This window comes from Sinocyclocheilus grahami, unplaced genomic scaffold, assembly GCF_001515645.1.
Source record: "Sinocyclocheilus grahami isolate Dianchi unplaced genomic scaffold, SAMN03320097.WGS_v1.1 scaffold1180.1, whole genome shotgun sequence".
NCBI lineage: Eukaryota > Metazoa > Chordata > Actinopteri > Cypriniformes > Cyprinidae > Sinocyclocheilus > Sinocyclocheilus grahami.
The window spans coordinates 248,022-270,521 of NW_015506359.1; the positions used below are offsets into that span (position 1 = coordinate 248,022).

A 22,500-nucleotide genomic window follows, 5' to 3' on the forward strand; every position below is an offset into this window, starting at 1 on the left:
GTGTGTGTGCGTGTGTGTGCGTGCGTGTGTGTGTGTGTGTGTGTGTGCGTGCGCCTGTGTGTCTGCGTGTCCTCGTAGGCATCAGAGTTTTGGACGGACCCCTCACAGACAGCATGGAGGCTGTTGCTTTTAATAAGCATTACCAAGTTAATGACGTCTACAGCTGCAGGTACTTTTTGTGCAAGCTCACTGAAGAATTTGTTATATGATGGATATTTTAATGTAGTTATCACAGTAACACTTTACAATAAGGTTCATTAGTTAACATTAGTTAATGATTAACATTAGTTAAGGAACTTAACTAACTGACATTAATTTAGTTAACATAAACTAAGAATGAACAATACTTCTACAGCATTTATTAATATTTGCTAATGTTAATTTCAACATTTACTAATGCATTATTAAAATCAAAAGTTGTGCTTGTTAACATTAGTTAATGCACTTACATGAACTAACAATGAACTGTATTTTCTTTAGCATTAATAAATACTGTAATGTATTGTTCATTGTTCGTTCATGTTAGTTAATACATTAACTAACATTAACTAAAGGAACCTTACTGTAAAGTGTTACCGTTATCACAAATATTTTTATTTTTATTTATTTGCTTTTGTTGACAGTATTTAATGCTCAGTGCATTTTGTTTTTCAACTGAGCACAGTTTTAGTAAGCCGATTAAAACAAATAAGGGTTGCAGGACAAGGTTCCATTTATTAACATTGTTTAGCTACATTAGTTAACACTAACTAACATTGATATTTCTTTTTGAATTGTAATATTAATTTCAGCAATACATTTTTAAAATCAAAAGCTGTATCTGTTAACATGAACGAACCGAGAACAACTGCACTTTCATAAGCATTAATTATTGCTGAAAACTATATATTGTTTATTTTCAGTTCATGTTAGATAATGCATAAACCACTAGTTCATAATCTATGAATGTTAACTTGTCCCACTTTTAATTTGAGACTTTACTGAAATGGGTACCGTGTGTATTTTGTGCTGTAGTTGGGGTCCGGATGATGATGGCCGTACGGTTGATGGACCGCATCCCTTAGGCAAGGTTAGGCCGTCTGAAACTAGTCCTTTACATTTCATCAGAGTAATGCGTTTAATCATGAGAAGCAGAAGACATGCATCCTTCTCCATATGATTGGCTGCACCTCAGCAATGTGTTTGGTTCTCTGTACTTGCACCAAGATAAAGTGCTGGTGCTTCAGCCATAGCTTCAACATGCCAATAAGACCCTTACATAAAATCAAACAGCTACATGTAAAACAAGATGCATGTTCTGCCATTACAGATACACTGCCTTTCGAAAGTTTGGGATCGGTAAGATTTGTAATGCGTTTTAAAGAAGTCTCTTCTGCTCATCAAGGCTGCATTTATTTGATCAGACGTACAGAATAAACACTAATGTTGTGAAATATTATTGCTATTTAAAATAATGGTTTTCTATTTTAAACTGTAATGTATTTCTGTGATGCGCAGCTGTATTTTCAGCATCATTACTCCAGTCTTCAGTGTCACATGATCTTCAGAAATCAGTATAATATGCTGATTTATTATCAATGTTGGAAACAGTTTTGCTACTTCATATTTTTTTGGAACCTGTGATACTTTTTTCAGGATCCTTTGATGAATAGAAAGTTAAAAAGAACAGCATTTATTCAAAATATATATTTTTTCTAATAGTATACACTACCATTCAAAAGTTTGGGGTCAGTATTTTTTGTTTTCTTTCTTTCTTTTTTTTTTGTTTGTTTGTTTTTGAAAGAAATTATTTTATTCAGCAAAGATGTGTTAAATTGATAAAAAATATATTGTTAGAACATATTTCTATTTTAAACAAATGCTGTTCTTTTTTTAACTTCATTCATCAAATAATCCTGAAAAAGTATCACAGGTTCCAAAAAGATATGAAGCAGCAAAAACTGTTTCCAACATTGATAATAAATCAGGATATTATACTGATTTCTGAAGATCACGTGATACTGAAGACTGGAGTAATGATGCTGAAAATACAGCTGCACATCACAGGAATAAATTATATTTTAAAGTATATTAAAATAGGAAACCAATATTTGAATATTTTACTGTATTTTGGTCAAATAAATGCAGCCTTAATGAGCAAAAGAGACTTCTTTAAAACGCATTACAGATCTTACTGATCTCAAACTTTTGAACAGCAGTCTATTTTCTTTTTGCAACCCCAGAGTTCAGCCAACAGTGGTTTTGAGTAATTAATCCATGTTTTAGTCTGATTCTTACAAAGAATGGTTCCGTTGTTTGTGCACAGGCGGCGCTGCAGCATGGAGTTATTGCAGGCAGGAGAGGTTTCGGTAGCATCTTTGTTGTCGCCAGTGGTAATGGAGGACAATATGACGACAACTGCAACTATGACGGCTATGCTAACTCCATCTACACCGTCACCATTGGTAATGAACTGCTTTCTCAGCTCAGTTAACGTATGAGTGTCTAAACCTTGTCTGATCAAAGCTGTCAGGAACATTTCTGAATCAGATTTCAGCCCAGAATCTTAATTTCGTATTTTTTTAATATCTGTATTAACATCTGTATTTCTATATTTGTTGTATAGCATTAAAGGGATAGTTCACCCAAAAGTGAAAATCTGCTGCTAATTTACTCGCCCTCAGACCATGCAAGATGTAGGCGACTTGTGTTGAGAACAGATTTTTAACTGAAACTGTGGCCCCTGGTGGTTCTTAAAATGCAAGTCAGCAGCTACTGTCACTTTGAGAGTCAAAGAAAGCATTTCAGGCCACACAAAATGAATCCCCGTGGCTCCTGACGATGCACTGAGGTCTTATGAAGCGAAACGATCAGTCTGTGCAAGAAACTGAACTGAACATTATTACCTGTAATCCAGAGCCTCAGACAAACGGTCCGGAGTGATGTCCGGTTCACGAACGAATCATTCTTTTGAACCGGTTCTTTTTGGTGAGCGAGCTGAACCAGTTCATCGAATCGGACCGACCACTTGTATGAAGGGGCAAAAATGAAAGTTTTTGTGGTTTCTCATGGTTTATGTAAAAAGGTGAGTTGGTTAAGACAAGTTTATTCACTTTATGTGCTTCAGACATGTAAAACATCTACATTTCACATCATTATTGGTTGCTTTAATAATATAATAGTCACGTGATTACGTGAACAAACTGATCAATCAGTTTTTTTGAACCAGTTGAAACAAACTGTCAGAAAGAACCAGTTTGCAGAAAAGAATCGTGTTATAATGTAGTAAATAATGTTCAGTTTCTTGCACAGACCAATCGTTTCGCTTCATAAGACCTCAATATATATGGTCAGGAGCCGAGGGATTCATTCTACGCTCCTTGCTTTTTATGTCTATCGAAGTGACGGCAGCAACTGAATCATCAACGACCGAGATCTTTACTGTGCTACTGAAGAAATACAGTCACATACATCTCAGATGGCATGAGGATGAGTAAACTAACGGCGAATTTAGATTTTTGGTGAACTATCCCTTTAAGAAAACGAAGGCTCTTTTTAAGACCGTGAATGATGTTGTGTAATTGCAGGCGCGGTTGATGAGAATGGCAAAAGGCCATTTTATGCAGAAGAGTGTGCGTCTATGCTGGCCGTCACGTTCAGCAGTGGGAGCAGACAGCTGCGCAGTATAGTGAGTATCAGTAGCCTGTTAAAGTACGCTTGATTATAACATAAGTCAGGCATATGTATTGTGTGAAAGAAAATGTTTAGTCAAAGAAACCTTTTTGTCTCCATCACGACACGCAGTATGGCAGAATAAGCCCCGCCTTCTGAATAAAAGACCCAATCAGCAATTGGTAAAGTCATCGCATCACTGCAGCTGCCGTTAGAGGCTCTGGATGCTGATTGGACGTTGAGGTGTGGGCGTGGATATTAGGGCTGGGCGGTATATCGAGTTTGTACGATATATCGATATTTTCTTTATAAGCGATTCGATATGAGGCAATACCGTTTATATCGATATACAGTAGTTTGATACGAGCGCATCTGACACAGACTGAGCTGCTGCAGAGAAAGTGTATAATCCAAGCTTCATATTAAGGCCTTTAAAAACTGGTAAGATTTAGTTTATAGTTTGGTTTGGCATATTAGTTTAAGCGGCTCTGACAGAAAGGCTGTGTGTGCCGCTGACAGAGACGCTAGGCTACTCGCGCTGTTTAATGTGTTTGAGATGTGCTGTCTTCCTGAATGCATAACTTACATTTCACAGGTATATTCTCTGTCTGTAAATGTTAGAAAGCCATGGAAATATTTCCATTTTGCTGTCAGGAGTGCTTGAGCTTCTGCTTTGGGATTCTCCGCTAAACTTCACAGACTTCAGTGAACGAGCGCCGCCCAAACAGACAGAGCTCAATTAAATAGGAGCGCAATAATTCTGACTAAAATAATACATTTCGCTGAAATATTTGTAGTTGGACAATGTATGTGACATGTAGAATTTTAAACCTGCAAGTAAGTCTATTTTTGACTGTAAAGTGACTGTAATGAAGTAATCAAAATAGCCTAACACAACTCTGTGCTTTTGTTCTCATTTATATTCATTTTTAGTTTAGTGAATTTAACTTCCGCTTTAAAAGCCTTATTTTTGTTTTTAGATTGCAATGTTACAGTGTTAGAATGAAATGTGATTTTAACCCTTTTTTGCACATAATATAAAGGCTTACGTGGTTACATTCACTTTATTTGTTTTCATAGCCTTTAATATGTATTGTTTTGTTGAGCGGTAAGTGAAATATATATTAAATACAGATTTTTTAAAATACAAAAACGAAAATACAGAGATATATATCGTATATCGCAAATCGGTCCAAAAAATACCGAGATATGAATTTGAGCCCATATCGCCTGTTGTAGTGGATATGCAGATAAGCGTGAGCGTGCAGGGGCAGAGTTTAGGAGCTTTAAATGACTGGAGAAGTCCTGTAAGCATCACCAGAGGATCTAGAGGTTTTAGATTCAGTTTCCTGATGTGTTTCTCTCAGGTGACGTCTGACTGGTCGCTGCAGAGCGGCACCGGCTGTACCGACGGACACACAGGCACTTCAGCGGCTGCTCCTCTGGCTGCAGGGATGGTGGCGCTCATGCTGCAGGTGCGGCCCTGTCTGAGCTGGCGGGACGTCCAGCACATCATCACCTACACAGCAACACAGGTAGCTGTCGACATGCAATAACCTGCAGTCAACATGCATTTTTAAGCAGGAGTGGTGCTGTTCTGAATGTCAGCTATAGTAAGCAGCCATGATGATATTCAGTTCTACAGCAAGATCATAGCTGTGATATTGCTTTAATGCGGCAGTTCTATAAACCAGCAAATTATTTAAAGGCTGTAAATAAACCTACATCTCTCTAGTCAGTTTAAGGTTTTAATAATGTCAGTAGTTTAATGCTGAGGTGTCTTTATGTCTTTAGCATGACGCTGACGCTCAGGCTGACTGGGGAATCAATGGAGCTGGTTTCCACCACAGTCACAAGTACGGCTTTGGATTGCTAAACGCCTGGAGGCTCGTTAATGCTGCCAAGGTAGATCCATCACAGCAGCGCTGCTTTCAGAGAAACACAGGCTTCATTAAGCAGCTGAGAGTCTATTTCTATATGTCTGGCAGGTCTGGGAGTCCGTCCCCTTTTTGGTGTCCTACCAGAGCCCAGTTTTAAAGACCAACGAGGGCATCCCAGAGTATCCCAAAACTCTCACTCACACCTGGAATGGTAAGAGATTTAGATGGAGTAGCACACTGAAATTAAATTATTGGTTACTCTTTATTTTAAGGACCAATTCTCGCTATCAACTAGTTGCTTATTAGCATGCATATTACTAGCACATACTAGTGCTTCTGAAGCACTTATTAAAGCCTAATTATGCATGACTATATTTCAGATCCCTACAATCCTAAACCCCATGCTTAACTATCTTACTAACTATTAATAAGCAGCACATCAGGAGTTTATTGATGCAAAATCATAGTTATTTCATAGTGGGAATTGTTTCCCAAACTAAAGTGTGACTAAAATATTTACAGTTTTCCGATCTAATATGTAATTCAGAACAAACCATAAAAAGGGCTACTATGACATCTGTGTGCTCTGTTAATGGATCCGTGCCACAGACAGCACTAGTCTGCCCTTATTTGGACAAGTTTGTCTGTGTTTATGTGTTCAAGTATACCATGAAAGTGAAATGTTGTTTCCCTTCTCCATTGAGCTCACATCTTTCAAATGAGATGTTCAGCAGCACTGTTTATGTAATGTGGCAAAGTTGGATCAAATTTACATTTACAGATGATATTAAATGATATATTTAGAAAATGATACATTTGTGATTTTATTTATTTCTTTTATCCGTACAATCTAAATGTATGGACAAATAGGGAAAAATTCCAAATTAATGCATTTAAAATTTTCAGAAATGTATCTTTTTTTTTTTTTTTTTCCAGATTCAAATATATTGATGAATTGTAAAAGATCTAAATAAAAACAGCTATAAAGGTTAACTACTTAAGATGTAACTTGATGAAACCCAGTGATAGTGAGATGGCAGTTTCTAATAGTGTAGCTCCATATTTACCATCTGACAGGAATGAAAACGAGGCTGTGAGGGACTGAAGTACAGTGCGTTCAATGGATTGTACTGTTGATTATTCAGCTGACGAAACATCTTTCCAAAAAACGTTTGGTAGACAAAAACTCAAAAACGTTTTGAAGGTTGTGATTTGTGAAAATACACAGTGAGTGCCATTATAAAGACCGCAAGCCTCGTTTTCATCTGCGTTTAATTCAATATGACATCTAACCTGATTAAATTCGCTTGGATATTGGTGGAAAAGGTGTTTTAATAGTGTAACAGAAATGAAATGGCCTCTCAGGAAGGGTTCACTTCAGTTTCATTCATAAGTAGGTTTATACACAATCACTTGCTCTCAAAAGCATTAATATCGGCATGAAACAGAAGCTGTGATCGTCTTTTCTTCCTTCTTGTAACTTGATATCTGAGAGAAACAGCTTTGTGAATGGGGAAAAATGAAGGACGGGGCTTGGTTTTGTTCATTTGTCCAGAGAAGAGATGTCATTGTCAGCTGATGACTTTAAGGGGTTGTGCGCAGTGTTTGTATCTGACACATAATGAACCTTTAGCATGTTTTTTTTTGTTGTTTATACCTTTCTCTAATTGTTTACCATGATGAACTGATCTCTCTCTCCCTCTCTCCTTCCCTCCCTCCCTCCCTCCCGCTCCCTCTCTCTCCCTCTCTCTCTCTCTCTCTCTCTCTCTCTCTCTCTCTCTCTCTCTCTCTCTCTCTCTCTCTCTCTCTCTCTCTCTCTCTCTCTCTCTCTCTCTCTCTCTCTCTCTCTCTCTCTCTCTCTCTCTCTCTCTCTCTCTCTCTCTCTCTCTCTCTCTCTCTCTCTCTCTCTCTCTCTCTCTCTCTCTCTCTCTCTCTCTCTCTCTCTCTCTCTCTCTCTCTCTCTCTCTCTCTCTCTCTCTCTCTCTCTCTCTCTCTCTCTCTCTCTCTCTCTCTCTCTCTCTCTCTCTCTCTCTCTCTCTCTCTCTCTCTCTCTCTCTCTCTCTCTCTCTCTCTCTCTCTCTCTCTCTCTCTCTCTCTCTCTCTCTCTCTCTCTCTCTCTCTCTCTCTCTCTCTCTCTCTCTCTCTCTCTCTCTCTCTCTCTCTCTCTCTCTCTCTCTCTCTCTCTCTCTCTCTCTCTCTCTCTCTCTCTCTCTCTCTCTCTCTCTCTCTCTCTCTCTCTCTCTCTCTCTCTCTCTCTCTCTCTCTCTCTCTCTCTCTCTCTCTCTCTCTCTCTCTCTCTCTCTCTCTCTCTCTCTCTCTCTCTCTCTCTCTCTCTCTCTCTCTCTCTCTCTCTCTCTCTCTCTCTCTCTCTCTCTCTCTCTCTCTCTCTCTCTCTCTCTCTCTCTCTCTCTCTCTCTCTCTCTCTCTCTCTCTCTCTCTCTCTCTCTCTCTCTCTCTCTCTCTCTCTCTCTCTCTCTCTCTCTCTCTCTCTCTCTCTCTCTCTCTCTCTCTCTCTCTCTCTCTCTCTCTCTCTCTCTCTCTCTCTCTCTCTCTCTCTCTCTCTCTCTCTCTCTCTCTCTCTCTCTCTCTCTCTCTCTCTCTCTCTCTCTCTCTCTCTCTCTCTCTCTCTCTCTCTCTCTCTCTCTCTCTCTCTCTCTCTCTCTCTCTCTCTCTCTCTCTCTCTCTCTCTCTCTCTCTCTCTCTCTCTCTCTACACCTCTCTCTCCCTCTCTCCCTCTCTCTCTCTCTCTCTCTCTGTCTCTCGCCCTGAGCTTGGATAATTTCCCTATATGGTTAGAGAGTGTTGAGCTTGTTTTAGCAAGCCTCTCTGAGGAAATGCCATGGAGTTAGTGTAGCTTAATGTAAGAATTCAGAATTGCACTCTTCTCTTTCAGCAGTCCTTCAGTCACGCTCTTACTGCAGTTGTGTTATTTTAAAGCATTAATGTGTTTGTAGCAGCAGCATAACTGCGTCAGCAGGAGCCTATCAAGCTCGCATATTGACATTGTCACTGCAGCTCTGTATAGAAATAAAATAGATTTCTTCTTTAATAACTGCTGTAAAGTATAAAAGGGTAAGCAGGAAGGGGCCGTTGAGATTATTACAAAACAGGTATTGGGTGGGATTACTGGATCTAGAATATGGTCATGCAGAATAAGACATTAATATGTGCATTATAAGTACTAATAAACAGCCAATATGCTAGTAATATGCATGCTAATATGCAACTAGTTAGTAGTTGGAATTGGTCCTTAAAATATAGTCTTACCGTAATTTTCTGGCGCAATTTTTTTGGGGGGAAATGTACTGTATTAAATCAACATGACCTTTAGCAATGTGGTCTTTTATAAAGCAGCACACAATAATTGGACTGAATTGCTCACCCTGTTTAACATTTGTCTGGCTTGATGCAAGATTCATGTCTGACTAAAGCCTGATTATTTAAGTGGTTTAACGTGAAGGTCAACTAGTGTTCAGATGTGAATGTGGACCGCAGTGCCATGTGTGAATGCGTCGGTAAACTAGTCTTGCATCAGACGTCATGCATGCACCGTGGATTTGTTTCTGCTCTTTGTAATTGCTTCATATCAGTGGTGAAATGAAAATCGGTTGCATGTTTCAATTGATTTTGTTTAATGCAAAATAAAGCTATAAGTGTATTACTCTTTCATTTGAATCTCTTTGGTTCATAGTCTCTCTGTCTGAGCTGAGGCAGTCTGGCATGCAGACGCTGGAGCACGTGTCTGTTACTGTGACGATCGTCCATCCGCGGCGCGCGAGCGTGGAGATCTGGCTCGTCTGTCCCAGTGGAATGAGCTCTCTGATCGGGGCCCAGAGACCGCTGGATGTGTGAGTGTCCCCACACTTCTGACTCGCTCCACACACACGGTGAGGCCGCTTTTAACACCAGTTTTGTTGTTTGAGTAGAGATACGACTGGATTCACGGACTGGACGTTTTCCACTGTGCGATGCTGGGGAGAAAGAGCCGAGGGACAATACAGTCTACAAATCACCGACCACAGTAAGACAATACAGTCTACATATTACTAAACTCATTTTTTGTGCAACACTTTCCTTCATTAGCTGCTACCTTTAGCATCACGGGAACATCTTCAAAATACAATAAACGCTGATGGCACCACAAGAGCATGCGTAATCCCAAGTCATTTACTGGCAGCTGTTCAACTGTCCTTGCAAAAAAAAAAAAAAACATTTTTAAGAGAGGCTTACTTGGCAAAGCCAATGTTTTGGTCTTTGCAAAGTGTTTAATGAGCAACTGTCCACAGAAACGCTATCAGGTATGAACTGAAACAACATTTTTTGAACTGAAACAAAAATTGCAAGGTGCAAACAAACAGCTTTACTTTTCTGCGAGCAATACTAGAGATGATAACTAAAAGGATATTGTATGTGACCCGTGCTGGCAAAATGAGTCGGAATGCGCACGGCCTAATTTTGAGCTACAGGCAAAACAAGTCAAATTTGAGGTTTTCACAAAAATGTGGCCCTGGAGCACAAAAGCAGTGTTGAGTCGCTGGGGGACTTTTAATTTGTAGAAATAGCCAACAATACATTGTATGGGTCACAATTATACATTTCTCTTTTATGCCAAAAATCATTAGGATATTAAGTAAAGATCATGTTCCATGAAGATATTTTGTAAATGTCCTACCGTAAATATATCAAAGCTTAATTTTTTGATTAGTAATATGCATTGCTAAGAACTTCATTTGGACAACTTTAAAGATGATTTTCTCAATATTTAGATTTTTTTGCACCCTCAGATTCCAGATTTTCAAATAGTTGTATCTCGACCAAATATTGTCCGATCCTAACAAACCATACATCAATGAAAAGCTTATTTATTCAGCATCAGATGGTGTATACATCTCAATAAAAAAAAAACTGACACTTATGACTGGTTTTGTGCTCCAGGGTCACATATAAATGTTCGAAGAATGTTCTCATTGAGCTATGAAAACATTACTTCTCAGAACGTTCAAAACATTCAAACACGTGAATGTTAGAGAAAACATTAAGGGTTCGATTTTCAATTTTATAATTTTACAGACATTATGGAGACTTTTTAATGCTATCTGAACCAACTGAATTAACTAGTAGTAATGATTAAAAAACGTTAGATGAACATCCAACTAAAATGTTTCAAAAAACATTCGTTTTTTTGCTAATGTTTTGATAACATTGCTACAGACCAGATAACATTGAGCGAACATTCTATTATTATTATTGAAAGAACGTTTGTTCATAACTTTGCCAGAACGTCCTGTTTTCTGAGACGCTGCCATGATTATCTGTCTAAAAACCTGTGGTTGTGTAATATTTTATTAGTGATTTCTCCTCTGTGTGTGTGTGACTGACTGAGTGAGTGTGAGTGAGTGAGTGAGTGAGTGTGTCTGAGTGACAGTGAGTGTGTGTGTGTGTGTGTGTGTGTGTGTGTGTGTGTGTGTGTGTGTGTGTGTGTGTGTGTGTGTGTGTGTGTGAGACGGAGAGAGTGGGGGAGTGCGGGAGGGGGGGGGTTTCCAGATTTTCAAATAGTTGTATCTCGACCAAATATTGTCCGATCCTAACAAACCATACATCAATGAAAAGCTTATTTATTCAGCATCAGATGGTGTATACATCTCAATAAAAAAAAAACTGACACTTATGACTGGTTTTGTGCTCCAGGGTCATAAATGAGTTCATTAAAGGGGGGGTACAATGCGGTTTCATGCATTCAGAGTTGTTTACACTGTTAAAGAGATGGATTATCATGCAAAGCATGGACAAAGTTTCAAAAAACAATTTGGACTTATGACGAAGTATTTCTGTGCCAAACAATCTTACTTCCGGGTTCGTACAAGTTTCGGAGAGTTTTTTTTCGATCGTGGCTCTTAATGACGTAAACGAGGGTGGAACTCCTTATATGGGCATTTCTCCCGGAAGAGCGCGCATAGACCAGAACGAGCTGTTTCTTTCTTTTATAAATATGATAAAACTAAAGACTTTTTGGCGATATGCGCATCGACCAGAACGAGCTGTTTCTTTTATTTTAAAACTAAAGACTTTTTGGCGATATGAAGGATGCAGTACTACTCTATAGGTACTCAAGATTAACATGAGATTGGGTGAAACTCTGTGTGTTATGTCCTCTTTAAGCCCTCGTCTAGCGATCCCAGTGCTCCAAATAGTAATTAAACATCTAAAATTATCTTTATTTGTGCGTTTTCTGAGAGGAGCATCTTTTCTCCGCTCGCTTCTCACGCTGACTGTCATCCGAAGCGCGCGATCCCGATGCATATACACAGAATTACAGTATTTAAGTATTCACGCAAACATACTCTGTTATGTCTTAAGTGAACGTTTGGGGAAAAACATCTGATGTGTAACATTATATTAGATCCGTGCATTACAGTAGGTCTTAATATAGGCCGTCTGTCTCATTAATGTTAATCTAACAATAAAAGAAAGCTGCTCTTGATTGAACTGCTTTTGTACTTTTAATAATCAATTTATTTGTAATGAACACACTAAAGGGATTTTTACATTTGATTATTTGTTTTTTTAATGCTTTTGTTTGGATGTAAAATTAAACATGTAATGCACTATTTGCTTTTTTTCTTATATTTGTTCTACTGTTTTTTTTTTTTTTTGCATCTGTTCTTATTTACAATATCAAAGATCAAATAAAAAATAGCTGTATTGTGACTATTAATACAGTAATGATTATTAAGATAAGAACTGGAGGAAAAGATGCAGCGTTGCAGGTGGAACCTTCAGAAAACTTTAACTTGATTTTCCTCAGAATTGACTTTGCTGACTCTATCGACTTCAAACAGGTGTAGCTCAGTCATTTTTCGCCCGATTCTAACAAATCATACATCACTCTGAAGGTCTTTTAATGGAGAATGTGAACATGAAAATAACTCCTTTTGAAAAATTGCTCATTGTGACTCATTTTGCCAGCACAGGTCACAAATGATATTTACACACTGCGTTTAGTGAGACTAATGGTTTTCCAAGGGACATTTGAAAAGATTGCAGTTCATATTTTGTTGTCTACCTATTATACCGAGAGAAAAAAGCACACACACAGTGTAAATAAGAGATTGATTGTGTAGTTAGTTGATTATATCATTGCTCGGTTTCTCTACATAATCCATTCACAATTTGAAGAAAAGTTTTGTTTGTCTAAGAGGACCAAACGTCCACGTATTCTGTTTCAAGCAAGATGTTTTGTACGACTTGTGTATTACAGATGCAGTGGGCACAACAGAATACAAATGGAGCAAAATGATTGTCAAAAATAAAAAAATCACTGTGCTCTCCTCACTTTAAATCAGTAAAGTAAACAGTACAGTTTGGATGAAATATTCCTTTTGAAACAACATAGAGCCTAATGGGCCGTTCACACAGAATGCATTTTTCCATTCCACTGCACTACTTTCCCATAGCTTTTCTATGTAAATACATGCTAGTTGTTGTGCTCATGTCTTGCTCTGTGCCAATCACAGCAGGTTTGGCCAGCTGACCAATCAGAGCAGAGTAGGCTTATGGAAGGGCGGGGTTTGCTCCGAACTTGCTTGAAACGAACCGTTTAGAAATCATTGGCAAATGACTCTAATATTAAATGTATATTCTGAGAAAATTACAATGTTTTCTGATCTTAGATGCATTTAAACCTGTTGTAGGGGACTCCTACACAATATTAGGACACTTTAAAATACCATATGACCTGCACTTTAAATTACATAATTATAGGCTATTTCAATTAGTTTTTTTTTTATTTTTTAATATAAACATTTAAATGGTGGTTGTCACAAAAACTTGATGGATTTATTCAAACATAAATTAAATATCGAAGAACAGTAAAAAAATTAATGCTCCACTCTAGAGTTAATTTTTCTAGTTCGTGTTCACCGAGTAGGTTTATCTGTGGTAAATGTGACGTTACGTGACAGATTGTTTACAAGCTATTGTCATCTTTCCACGTTTGAAACACTGATTGAGCGATTTCATGAGACAGGAGATGGATTCGGTAAGTTGTGCTCTTTCTTTTAACACCCTCGGATGTTCATTCATGTTTATTTCATGCTGTAACCACTATTAAAGCGGAGGAGACGATCAGTTCACAGCGATCTGTCACTCCACATTAAACCGCGCCAAAACGGCATTTCATATTTGAATATTGTAATAAAATGGACAGAATCTGAGACATTGTTTCATATCAAAAGTAACAAATCACAAAGTGTATTGCAATTTATTGGATGGGTGGGATTGCTACACTGTTCCGTTCATTATCTGACAAGCTAGACTAATTGATTCTTGGGATTTATGAATCGATATTGTTTCATATTAATGAGAATCGATTAAACATCTATATTTTTTTACCCAGCCCTAATGTGTCACCCGTGTTTCTGTCTTTCAGAAGAGCCGACTCTGCCATCAGGCGTCCTGAAGCACTGGAAACTCACTCTATACGGCTCATCTATGTCTCTTCAGCAGGTGAAAGAGAGACGGAGGTGAGCCACAGAGGACTGGTACTCAACATGAGCTCGTTGCATTTACTTGAAGATGTTTTAGATGTTAAAAAACAATACACGCTCTGACTCTGGTCTGTTAGCTTCAGCAGTGTAATCCTGAATCAGTTTAGTGTTAATACATTTCCATGCGTGTTTGTTTGAATTGTCAGGGTTGTTGAAGACGCCATGGGTGGACAGTATCTGGACAGAAGTTTTGCTCTTCCCTGTCCTCCTGGTATCGACGTTCCTCCTGAAATCGTGAGCCCGTTCACCTCGAGCAGCCTGAAGGTGTGTCTTCCTGAAAACACCAGCATGGTTGCACACGCCGTCACATGTGTAACTAGTGTATGGCTTGAACCGAACCCAATGCATATGTCATTTTGCACGTGAATTTATAGCGTGTTTTGTGGTCTGCAGTCTCTCCTGCTGCTGGGCTGTTTCGCTCTCTTCTGGTCGCTCTATTACACTCTGGAGGTGACCCTCACTCATTGGGACCGGCGTGGATGGAGCACGACGGGACGGGACAGAGGCTTTCAGGCCGGATCCACGGGCCTAGAGGACAGTCAAGTGGTGGAAATCCAGCCCGAGATGGACAACGAGTCCAAAGTCCCGCTCATTGCTGCTGATGAGAACACGTAGCACGTGTCTCCATTTCTTTCGTTTGAAATTTCAGGTTGCACTTCGCTTTTGTTTGCGCATGTGAGCCAAATGCTCTATTTTGAGTTGCCTTCTTTTGTGTTCATGACAATGTTGTCTTCTAAGAGTGCCTGATGTTGAGTGCAGTATTTGAAACATTCAGTGCATGATTGAGAGAATGTGTGAGTGAGGTTTGCCGAGTGCTGCGTGGATGATATTTTGTGGAGTTTAATATAATGACTTTTTTCTTGATCGTGACGCATCGAATGTGTCACTCTTAGGTCTATAAATACCTGACACTTGAAAGACTGTAAGAGATTGTTTAAACTGGAGGTCTGCTTACCCGCAGATATTTTACTGATTCTAGTCTGTTTTTCTTTTGGTTTTTTTTACTGAAGTGTGGTATTCTTGTGAACAAGAACTCAGATGAGGTTTGAATAAAAACAAAAAGGGAAAGTGTTTTAGTATCCCTGCATGGGTTACAGTGTTGCGTGCTTTTAGACGAGCTCTTAAAATCAACACAAAATGTTGATCGCAACCCAATTTCTGTAATGAGAGGAGTGGAGCTTGATTTCGTCTCTGAGGAATTGATTGGTAGTCTTTCTATATGACCGGTATTGAAAACAATAAGATTGATCAGTGACATTAGCCTAATTTTTTCCCTTTCGGATTAACATGCACCACAATAAGACCAGGAATGTGTATTACAGAAGTAAATGGGGTTCATTTCGATGTGATGTTAACTTGCAGATATTACAAACTGTTTCTTATAAAGCGGAGAGTTCCGGTGCTTGATTCTGATTGGCTGAGCTGAAGCTGTTGTGAATGACGCTACAAAGTAACACACACCTTTGTTTATGTTTGTGTGTTGCTCTGCAACCACTTTGTAGCAACCACAACTGTTTCTGAGGAGCTACATTGTTTGGTGGAAGAATACTGTTTTTATTAATATCATTACACTTTATTTGCTCCGTTTTATTTTGTGAAACCTTACTACGTATATGGAGTAACCGTTTTATAAAAGCGGAGTGCCTAAAACCACGGCTTCTTGGGGCTTATTGCTTTATTAGACCGCACAATCTGTCATGTTGCACTCAGATGAAACGCAAAATTCTGCTCAACAAAGAATTTTAATTGGACCAGATACGTTCCACAAGCAGGGATTGACACTGGATATGGAAACTTGGTTTAGTACCGAGTGGTGTTATTCTTTATTTATATTTATTACGCTGTCCTTCTGGTCATATTTTGAACATTTGTAGTCCAGCGGTTGGGATGCAGTGATGCTCGGGGGAACCGAGGGAAGGACTCATGGGTTCATGATCTGTCGAGGTCTGCCGTAGCCTGTCATGCCAGACTGGGTCGCCCCTTTATTGGATCCCATCTGCAGGCCTATGACATTCTTCCCTTCTTTCAGCTGGCCTTCAGAGAAATCTCTCCGGTTCTCCTGAGCTTTCCTGCAAACAGAGAGCAGACACGTCAGTCCGTGTGGCGTGTGCAGTGCTGTGTCCGTGTGATCAGCGGGACTCACTTGAAGAACCAGCTGGGATCTCCGCGGAAGCTGCCCTCATCTTTAGTAACGGCGATGCTGCCCAGAGCCATGAGTGTCCTCTGCACCGCGGCCAAGTCCTTTCCTGACGTCACAGCAGCAGCAGCATGATTAAAGCACAGCTCTTTTGCACAAGCAAGCTATGAAGATGCACATAGATCTTGACTGTTTTTGATTTTCTTGAATTTTGGGATCTAGCAGGGAGACATTTGTTCTAACGGAATTGTGACCCTGGACCAGAAAACCAGTCATAAGGGTACATTTTTTGAAATTGAGATTTATACATGATCTAAAAGCTGAATAAATAAGCTTTCCATTGATGTGTGGTTTGTTAGGATCGGACAATATTTGGTTGAGATGCAACTATTTGAAAATCTGGAATCTGAGGGTGCAAAAAAATCTAAATATTGAGAAAATCATCTTTAAAGTTGTTCAAATGAAGTTCTTAGCAATGCATATTACTAATCAAACATTAAGTTTTGATATATTTACGGTAGGAAATTTACTAAATATCTTCATGGAACATGATCTTTACTTAATATCCTAATGATTTTTGGCATTAAAAAGAATCTATAATTTTGACCCATACAATGTATTTTTGGCTATTGCTACAAATATAACCCCACCGACTTAAAGGGTTAGTTCACCCAAAAATGAAAATTAGCCCATAAATTACTCACGCTCAAGTCATCCTAGGTGTATATGACTTTCTTCTTTCAGACGAATCCAGTCAGAGATCTCTCCGCTGCGCTTCCGTGTGCGTCACTTCTGAGCGGCGCATGCGCAGCGCTGACCTCATACGTCATGCGCCCGGAGCTGCTTCCAGTGCCATTAAACAGCTTGAAAGATCAAAGACAATGTTTAATATAACTCCGACTGGATTTGTCTGAAAGAAGAAAGTCATATACACCTAGGATGCCTCGGGGGTGAGTAATTAATGGGCTAATTTTCATTTTTGGGTGAACTAACCCTTTAAAGACTGCTTTTGTGCTCCAGGGTCACAATTGATTAGATGTTGAATGTTTGTTTGTTTTAATAATAACCATTGTCCATGGCAACAGAAGATACCAGTAAATATTCGAAGACGAAGAAATACTTGTTTTTTTGGAATTATGGGTGTTTTGGTAATTAAGGGATTGTATTGTGGTTTGAATGTAACATCAATGCCTGAATGGATAAAACACCCTTTAAAGATTTGTTACAGTAGCATTAGGGATAATTTTACAGTCTCAGTGTCAGAAATCAGGAGATCAGCACATTTGCTGAATTCCTCACTGAGCTCCCGTTTGTCTTTTTCAGTCCGGAGAGCATTTTTTCAGGAACAAACAAGTGTTTTATTTCAACTCTGATGTACAATGATCTACACCTGGGCTGTTGTCAGGATCATTTCGTTTGAAAGGTTATTGCTGAACTAATAAGAAATCATATTTTCCACACCTCGGGCCCAAAGTATCATGTGTATATACAATGTTTTCATGCTTTTGTTCTTGGACTTTTTCTTAAGCTATTGCCTGCAATTCAAAATATATTGTTATAGTTATTGTTACTGATTCTAAACCTAAAGCATTATTATTTTAACCCTATTACAAATGTAAAAAAAGATAAGTAAATTCTGGCATCGTCAACTAGCTTTAAAAATTAAACATAAAATGCCAATGCTGTTCCATTAATGAGATGTAGCATTGCATCAGTGTCTCAGCAATGGATGCTCTGCAGTGAATGGGTGCCGTCAGAATGAGAGTCCAAACAGCTGATAAAAACATCACAATAATCCACAGCACTCCAGTCCATCAGTTAACATCTGGAGAAGACAAAAGCTGAAACACATCCAGTATAAGACGCTTTTAACTAAAAACATGAATCCATAATCCATAATAACTCTTCCTCCAGTGAAGAAGTGCATCTCCTGGATTTTCTGGATTTGTTTCTTATAAACATGCAACTTTTGGTGGTTGTTATCAGCTGTTTGGACTCTCATTCTGACGGCACCCATTCACTGCAGAGCATCCATTGATGAGACGCTGATGCAATGCTACATTTCTCCAGATCTGATGAAGAAACAAACTCATCCTGATCTTGTATTAAAAAAACAAAACAAAGGAGACGAGCAGTTTGGAGAATTGATGGATGGAGGATATTACTGGGTTTAAAGTAAAAGTAAAGTAAATTGGCTAATAACTAGTCTACTAGACCTAACTACTTTGTACTAAGAAATATTATGCAAACAAAAAGGATTACGATGAATGCTTTTCCCCATAATATAACGGTGATATTAACAGGTTTAATAAAGACAAACACAACTAAAACAAGTTATTTTGATTTCCTTTTTCTTTCCAATTCATTTCAATAAAAACTAAAGTTTATTAGAATTATTCTATACAAACCATTGAAATTTAATGGTGATGTATGAGAGGCATGTCAATGTGCAATTAATTTGTATTACTTTAAAATGAATGTTTTATTTTAATATTCATTTTGTATTACAGTACACGCTAAACAGAGTTAAATCTATGAAATTGTTTAGTATGCTGTTAACCAGACACAGATGATTGCTGCATATATGATAACCTAGTTTAGTTTTGCTCTTTGTCTCATACCATACATTAAAAAGTATTCAAATTGAATCAAACTTATCTAAAGTTAGCTGATAATGTTAAGTTAATAGAGAAATGTAAAGAATGATCATTTAAAGCGATATACTGAATTGTGCATTTGACATGAGATCTGAATGTGAGGAATATATACAGCATGTGTTTTGTTGAACTCACCCTCCCACAGATCTACGGTCTGAAACATGTCGGTTTTGACGACGCCGTACTGCTCGGCAGCATTGAGGAACTGAGAGACCTGCTCCATCTGTTTGAAAGCCATGCTGGAGCTCTGGATCTTCTTCACAGGCTTGTCCTTACACAGAGTATTGATGAGCTCACACAAAACCTGAGAACGGTGCGGAGAGCGAGATTACCTGCCAGAAACGTCATCCTTATGAAGGAGGTTATAACAACACCAAGTCACTCATGCAGATCCAGTGTGGTTTGATCTGTCACTCAACAGGAATGTTATTCAGGTTTAGTTGGTCTTAGCATTTCTCGTGCCAATCCTGCAATGCCTATTAGTTTTAGCTTCTTATTTTGTATTTTTTTTAACTGAATAGCCTAGGTTCAGCTAGCAGCTAGCTTTTCACTCGTTCATAATTTTGTCAAAACACTTTCTTTTTTTTATTACTAATACTAATTAAAAATGACTATTACTGATCATTTATGAGATGACGTATATCTTTTCTAAAGTATCATTTTTGTGAAACTACATGTGCTGCTTGCCTCGGCCAGGACACTCTTGCAAAAGAGATTTTTAAATCTCAAGCTTTTTTTTTTTTTCTTGGTTAAAGGTGAGATAAAATGCTGTCAAAGCCTGTTTCTTGGCAGCCTTTTCTTAAAAGTGCACAACATGTTGCTTGCGTGATTGCCTTGGGAGCACCACACATGCATGGCTTACACATCCGTCTTTGAGCCAGGTCTGGAAGCCCAGTTTTCCAGCCTCTGGTTTTCCAACGCCAGAGCCGCACTGAGTCACGATCCACTCCACCAAACGCACCTCCAGCTCAGGGTCGTACTTCTGCTCGATTTTATCCTGCACCTGGCGGCTCATCCCATATGAAGGACCCTTGTTTGCCATGGTTGAAGCTCCCTGCGTAGAGGATAACATAAAGTTTCTTAATATCCTCCTGATACCAGCTATGGAGTTTTGTCCTCTGTAGAAGACATTATGTTTTAGTGATTTCTCTGAGACGTTACATGCCACAGTTGTAAGTCTGGATGTCCTGTGCAGAGCACATTCAGGGCTTTTCAGAGATATTAAATGATTGGATGTTTCACCGTCACCACTTCCTCTCCTTGGTCTTTAAAAATGGCTGACATTCATTTAGTGATCAAGTGTAACACTCTTATGGAAATATGATAATATTTTGTAATTATCATTTAAATCTGACATAATTGTTTGTCATAAATCAACATCTCAGGAAGATGTTACGGGGTTTCAAATCAAAATATGAGCTTCTTGTTATGAAACAGGAGGTTGATTTCATACGTGTCCACTGTAGCGGACACCAGGACTTAAAGCATGTTTATTACACATTTTGGGAGACACAACAAATGAATAGAGAAAAAATTAGGTATCAATATTCCTATTAAATATTAGATATTATTATGAAAATCTTGCTAATTATTACTCCCATTATTGCACTTATTTGTTCATTGTATGTTGCCCCCAAAAACACATTCATATGCAAATTAGATACATTGTCTATAATGGAAAAACTTGTTTATGGCCATTTTACACACATTTGGCATAAAGAAAAATGTTTTTTAAAAATATCTTTCATAACATAGTTGAGAATCGTCTTTATATAAAGTTTGGTATAACAAAAATCAGATTTTGTTTTTTCATGTTTATTCATGTGTTTTTATTTCTTAGAAAATAGGGCTTTGTAAAGTCCCGATGTCTTCTACAGAGGACATGGCATAACATATGAATAAAATATCATTTTTTTCTTCAAAAATTTAATTTTTCAAATTGTTCTTATGCTCTAGACAATGTAATGCCATGACAAAATACTAAATTCACAAAACAGTTTTTTCCTGGTAGTCAGGAGGATATGTGCAACTCCATGTCGGATTTCTTATATTTTTGTATTGTTCTTTTTGTTACAGTGTAGTCTGTCTGAAATGTTTTTGTTTTTTCATGTTTATTCATGTGTTTTTATTTCTTAGAAAATAGGGCTTTGTAAAGTCCCGATGTCTTCTACAGAGGACTTGGCATAACATATGAATAAAATATCATTTTTTTCTTCAAAAATTTAATTTTTCAAATTGTTCTTATGCTCTAGACAATGTAATGCCATGACAAAATACTAAATTCACAAAACAGTTTTTTCCTGGTAGTCAGGAGGATATGTGCAACTCCATGTCGGATTTCTTATATTTTTGTATTGTTCTTTTTGTTACAGTGTAGTCTGTCTGAAATGTTCCTCCGTCAAATGTTATTAGACATTATCAACATGAATAATGCTTGCTTGTTGTTATATAAAGATATACAACAAGAACACAAGTTGGGGAAGTTTATCACTATTTTACCTTTCCTGAAATCCTCTTCTCCTGAAATTTTAAAAGAAGCTAAACACCATCAGAATAATGTGGAAAAAAGCCAATGACGCAATTGGAAGCAGCCACAAAGCCGTAAAATCAACGTACAGATCATGCTTATAAATGTTGTGCGGTGTAAACAGTCCAACATTTCCAATGGCAAACAGTTCAGCACAATTATAAAAAAAATGCTGTGTCAAACCGAGCTAAACCGTTACACAAAAAGCAACCAGAGAGGCAGAGGCGGAGAGATTCACATGTTCATATAGTCCTTGAGTGGAGGTGGATGGAGAAATCAGTACTGTACAGCTGAATATGACAGGATCAGATGAACATGCTCCTCCAGAAACCCCATCAGCTACAGTCACACATCTCAGCAGTCCGTAACACCATCGAAGCGAAGCTCAAATCACACACACACACACCCAAAGAGAGCAGCACCTTCACCTGTGCTGCCATTCTGCGCTTTACCACGTTCCTCTGAAGTCCCAACCTTAAGGAATGAGTTTAAAGTCATTCACACTATGAGCATTACAGCAAACATCTGCACCTTTTTTTAATTAATTCATTATTTTTTTCTAATAATTAATTTGTGGACAAATAGCAAAAAATTTAATGAAATGAAATCAATAATTAAATTAAATTAAATTAAATTAAATTAAATTAAATTAAATTAAATTAAAAAACAGACAATGAAGCCACAATTAAAAATGTAAAAAAAATGGTCAGTATAAATGTATCAAATGTTAATGGCTTCTGGTTTGATATTTATATACATTATGCATTAGATTACACAATAACCAAGCCAGAAAAAAATGGGACCACTAGATAACAGTTCATTTAAAGATAGGTCAGAAAAGTGAAGTTAGTGCTGAGAAAAATGTAACACTTAAAGTGCTTGTTTAATATTTTCTAATACAATGACATTTACACATTTGTAAGTGTCACTTCAGTTTCCATAAACTTTTACATTGCAGTACTGCATTGGGTGTTTGTAATCTACACCCAATGAGCATTTATCCTCACTGTTCAGGTTGGCTTGCTCATGAAGCTGACTGGTTAATTCATTTAGTCTCCACTTTATCTATCTATCACACAGAAATATCATTATAAACATATAA

At 38.0% G+C, this 22,500-nt stretch overlaps 2 protein-coding genes across 5 annotated transcripts in view; one reads left to right on the forward strand and one right to left on the reverse strand.

Moving 5' to 3' along the window:
• pcsk7 (proprotein convertase subtilisin/kexin type 7) overlaps nt 1-15,507 on the forward strand; it is a 25,202-nt gene extending 9,695 nt beyond the window's left edge. The window contains exons 5-16 of one of the 2 annotated variants that reach the window (XM_016253396.1): nt 79-169; nt 1,015-1,069; nt 2,306-2,444; nt 3,567-3,667; nt 5,019-5,186; nt 5,446-5,556; nt 5,640-5,742; nt 9,223-9,379; nt 9,458-9,552; nt 13,960-14,053; nt 14,224-14,341; nt 14,471-15,506. In XM_016253396.1, coding sequence (XP_016108882.1) covers nt 79-169; nt 1,015-1,069; nt 2,306-2,444; nt 3,567-3,667; nt 5,019-5,186; nt 5,446-5,556; nt 5,640-5,742; nt 9,223-9,379; nt 9,458-9,552; nt 13,960-14,053; nt 14,224-14,341; nt 14,471-14,692 — 1,454 coding nt within the window. In that variant the 3' untranslated portion in view covers nt 14,693-15,506. Of the gene's footprint in view, nt 1-78; nt 170-1,014; nt 1,070-2,305; nt 2,445-3,566; nt 3,668-5,018; nt 5,187-5,445; nt 5,557-5,639; nt 5,743-9,222; nt 9,380-9,457; nt 9,553-13,959; nt 14,054-14,223; nt 14,342-14,470 lie in introns of both variants that reach the window. The other variant, XM_016253397.1, reaches the window with a different exon arrangement.
• A 437-nt stretch (nt 15,508-15,944) lies between these two features.
• Nucleotides 15,945-22,500, reverse strand: part of LOC107567684 (transgelin-like) — a 7,296-nt gene continuing 740 nt past the window's right edge. The window contains exons 2-6 of one of the 3 annotated variants that reach the window (XM_016253398.1): nt 21,821-21,872; nt 19,734-19,925; nt 19,007-19,175; nt 16,221-16,323; nt 15,945-16,146 (exon numbers count right to left, since the gene is read on the reverse strand). In XM_016253398.1, the coding sequence (XP_016108884.1) occupies nt 15,999-16,146; nt 16,221-16,323; nt 19,007-19,175; nt 19,734-19,925; nt 21,821-21,838 (630 nt within the window). In that variant the 5' untranslated portion in view covers nt 21,839-21,872 and the 3' untranslated portion in view covers nt 15,945-15,998. The remainder of the gene's footprint in view (nt 16,147-16,220; nt 16,324-19,006; nt 19,176-19,733; nt 19,926-21,820; nt 21,873-22,500) is intronic. The other 2 variants (XM_016253399.1, XM_016253400.1) reach the window with 2 other exon arrangements.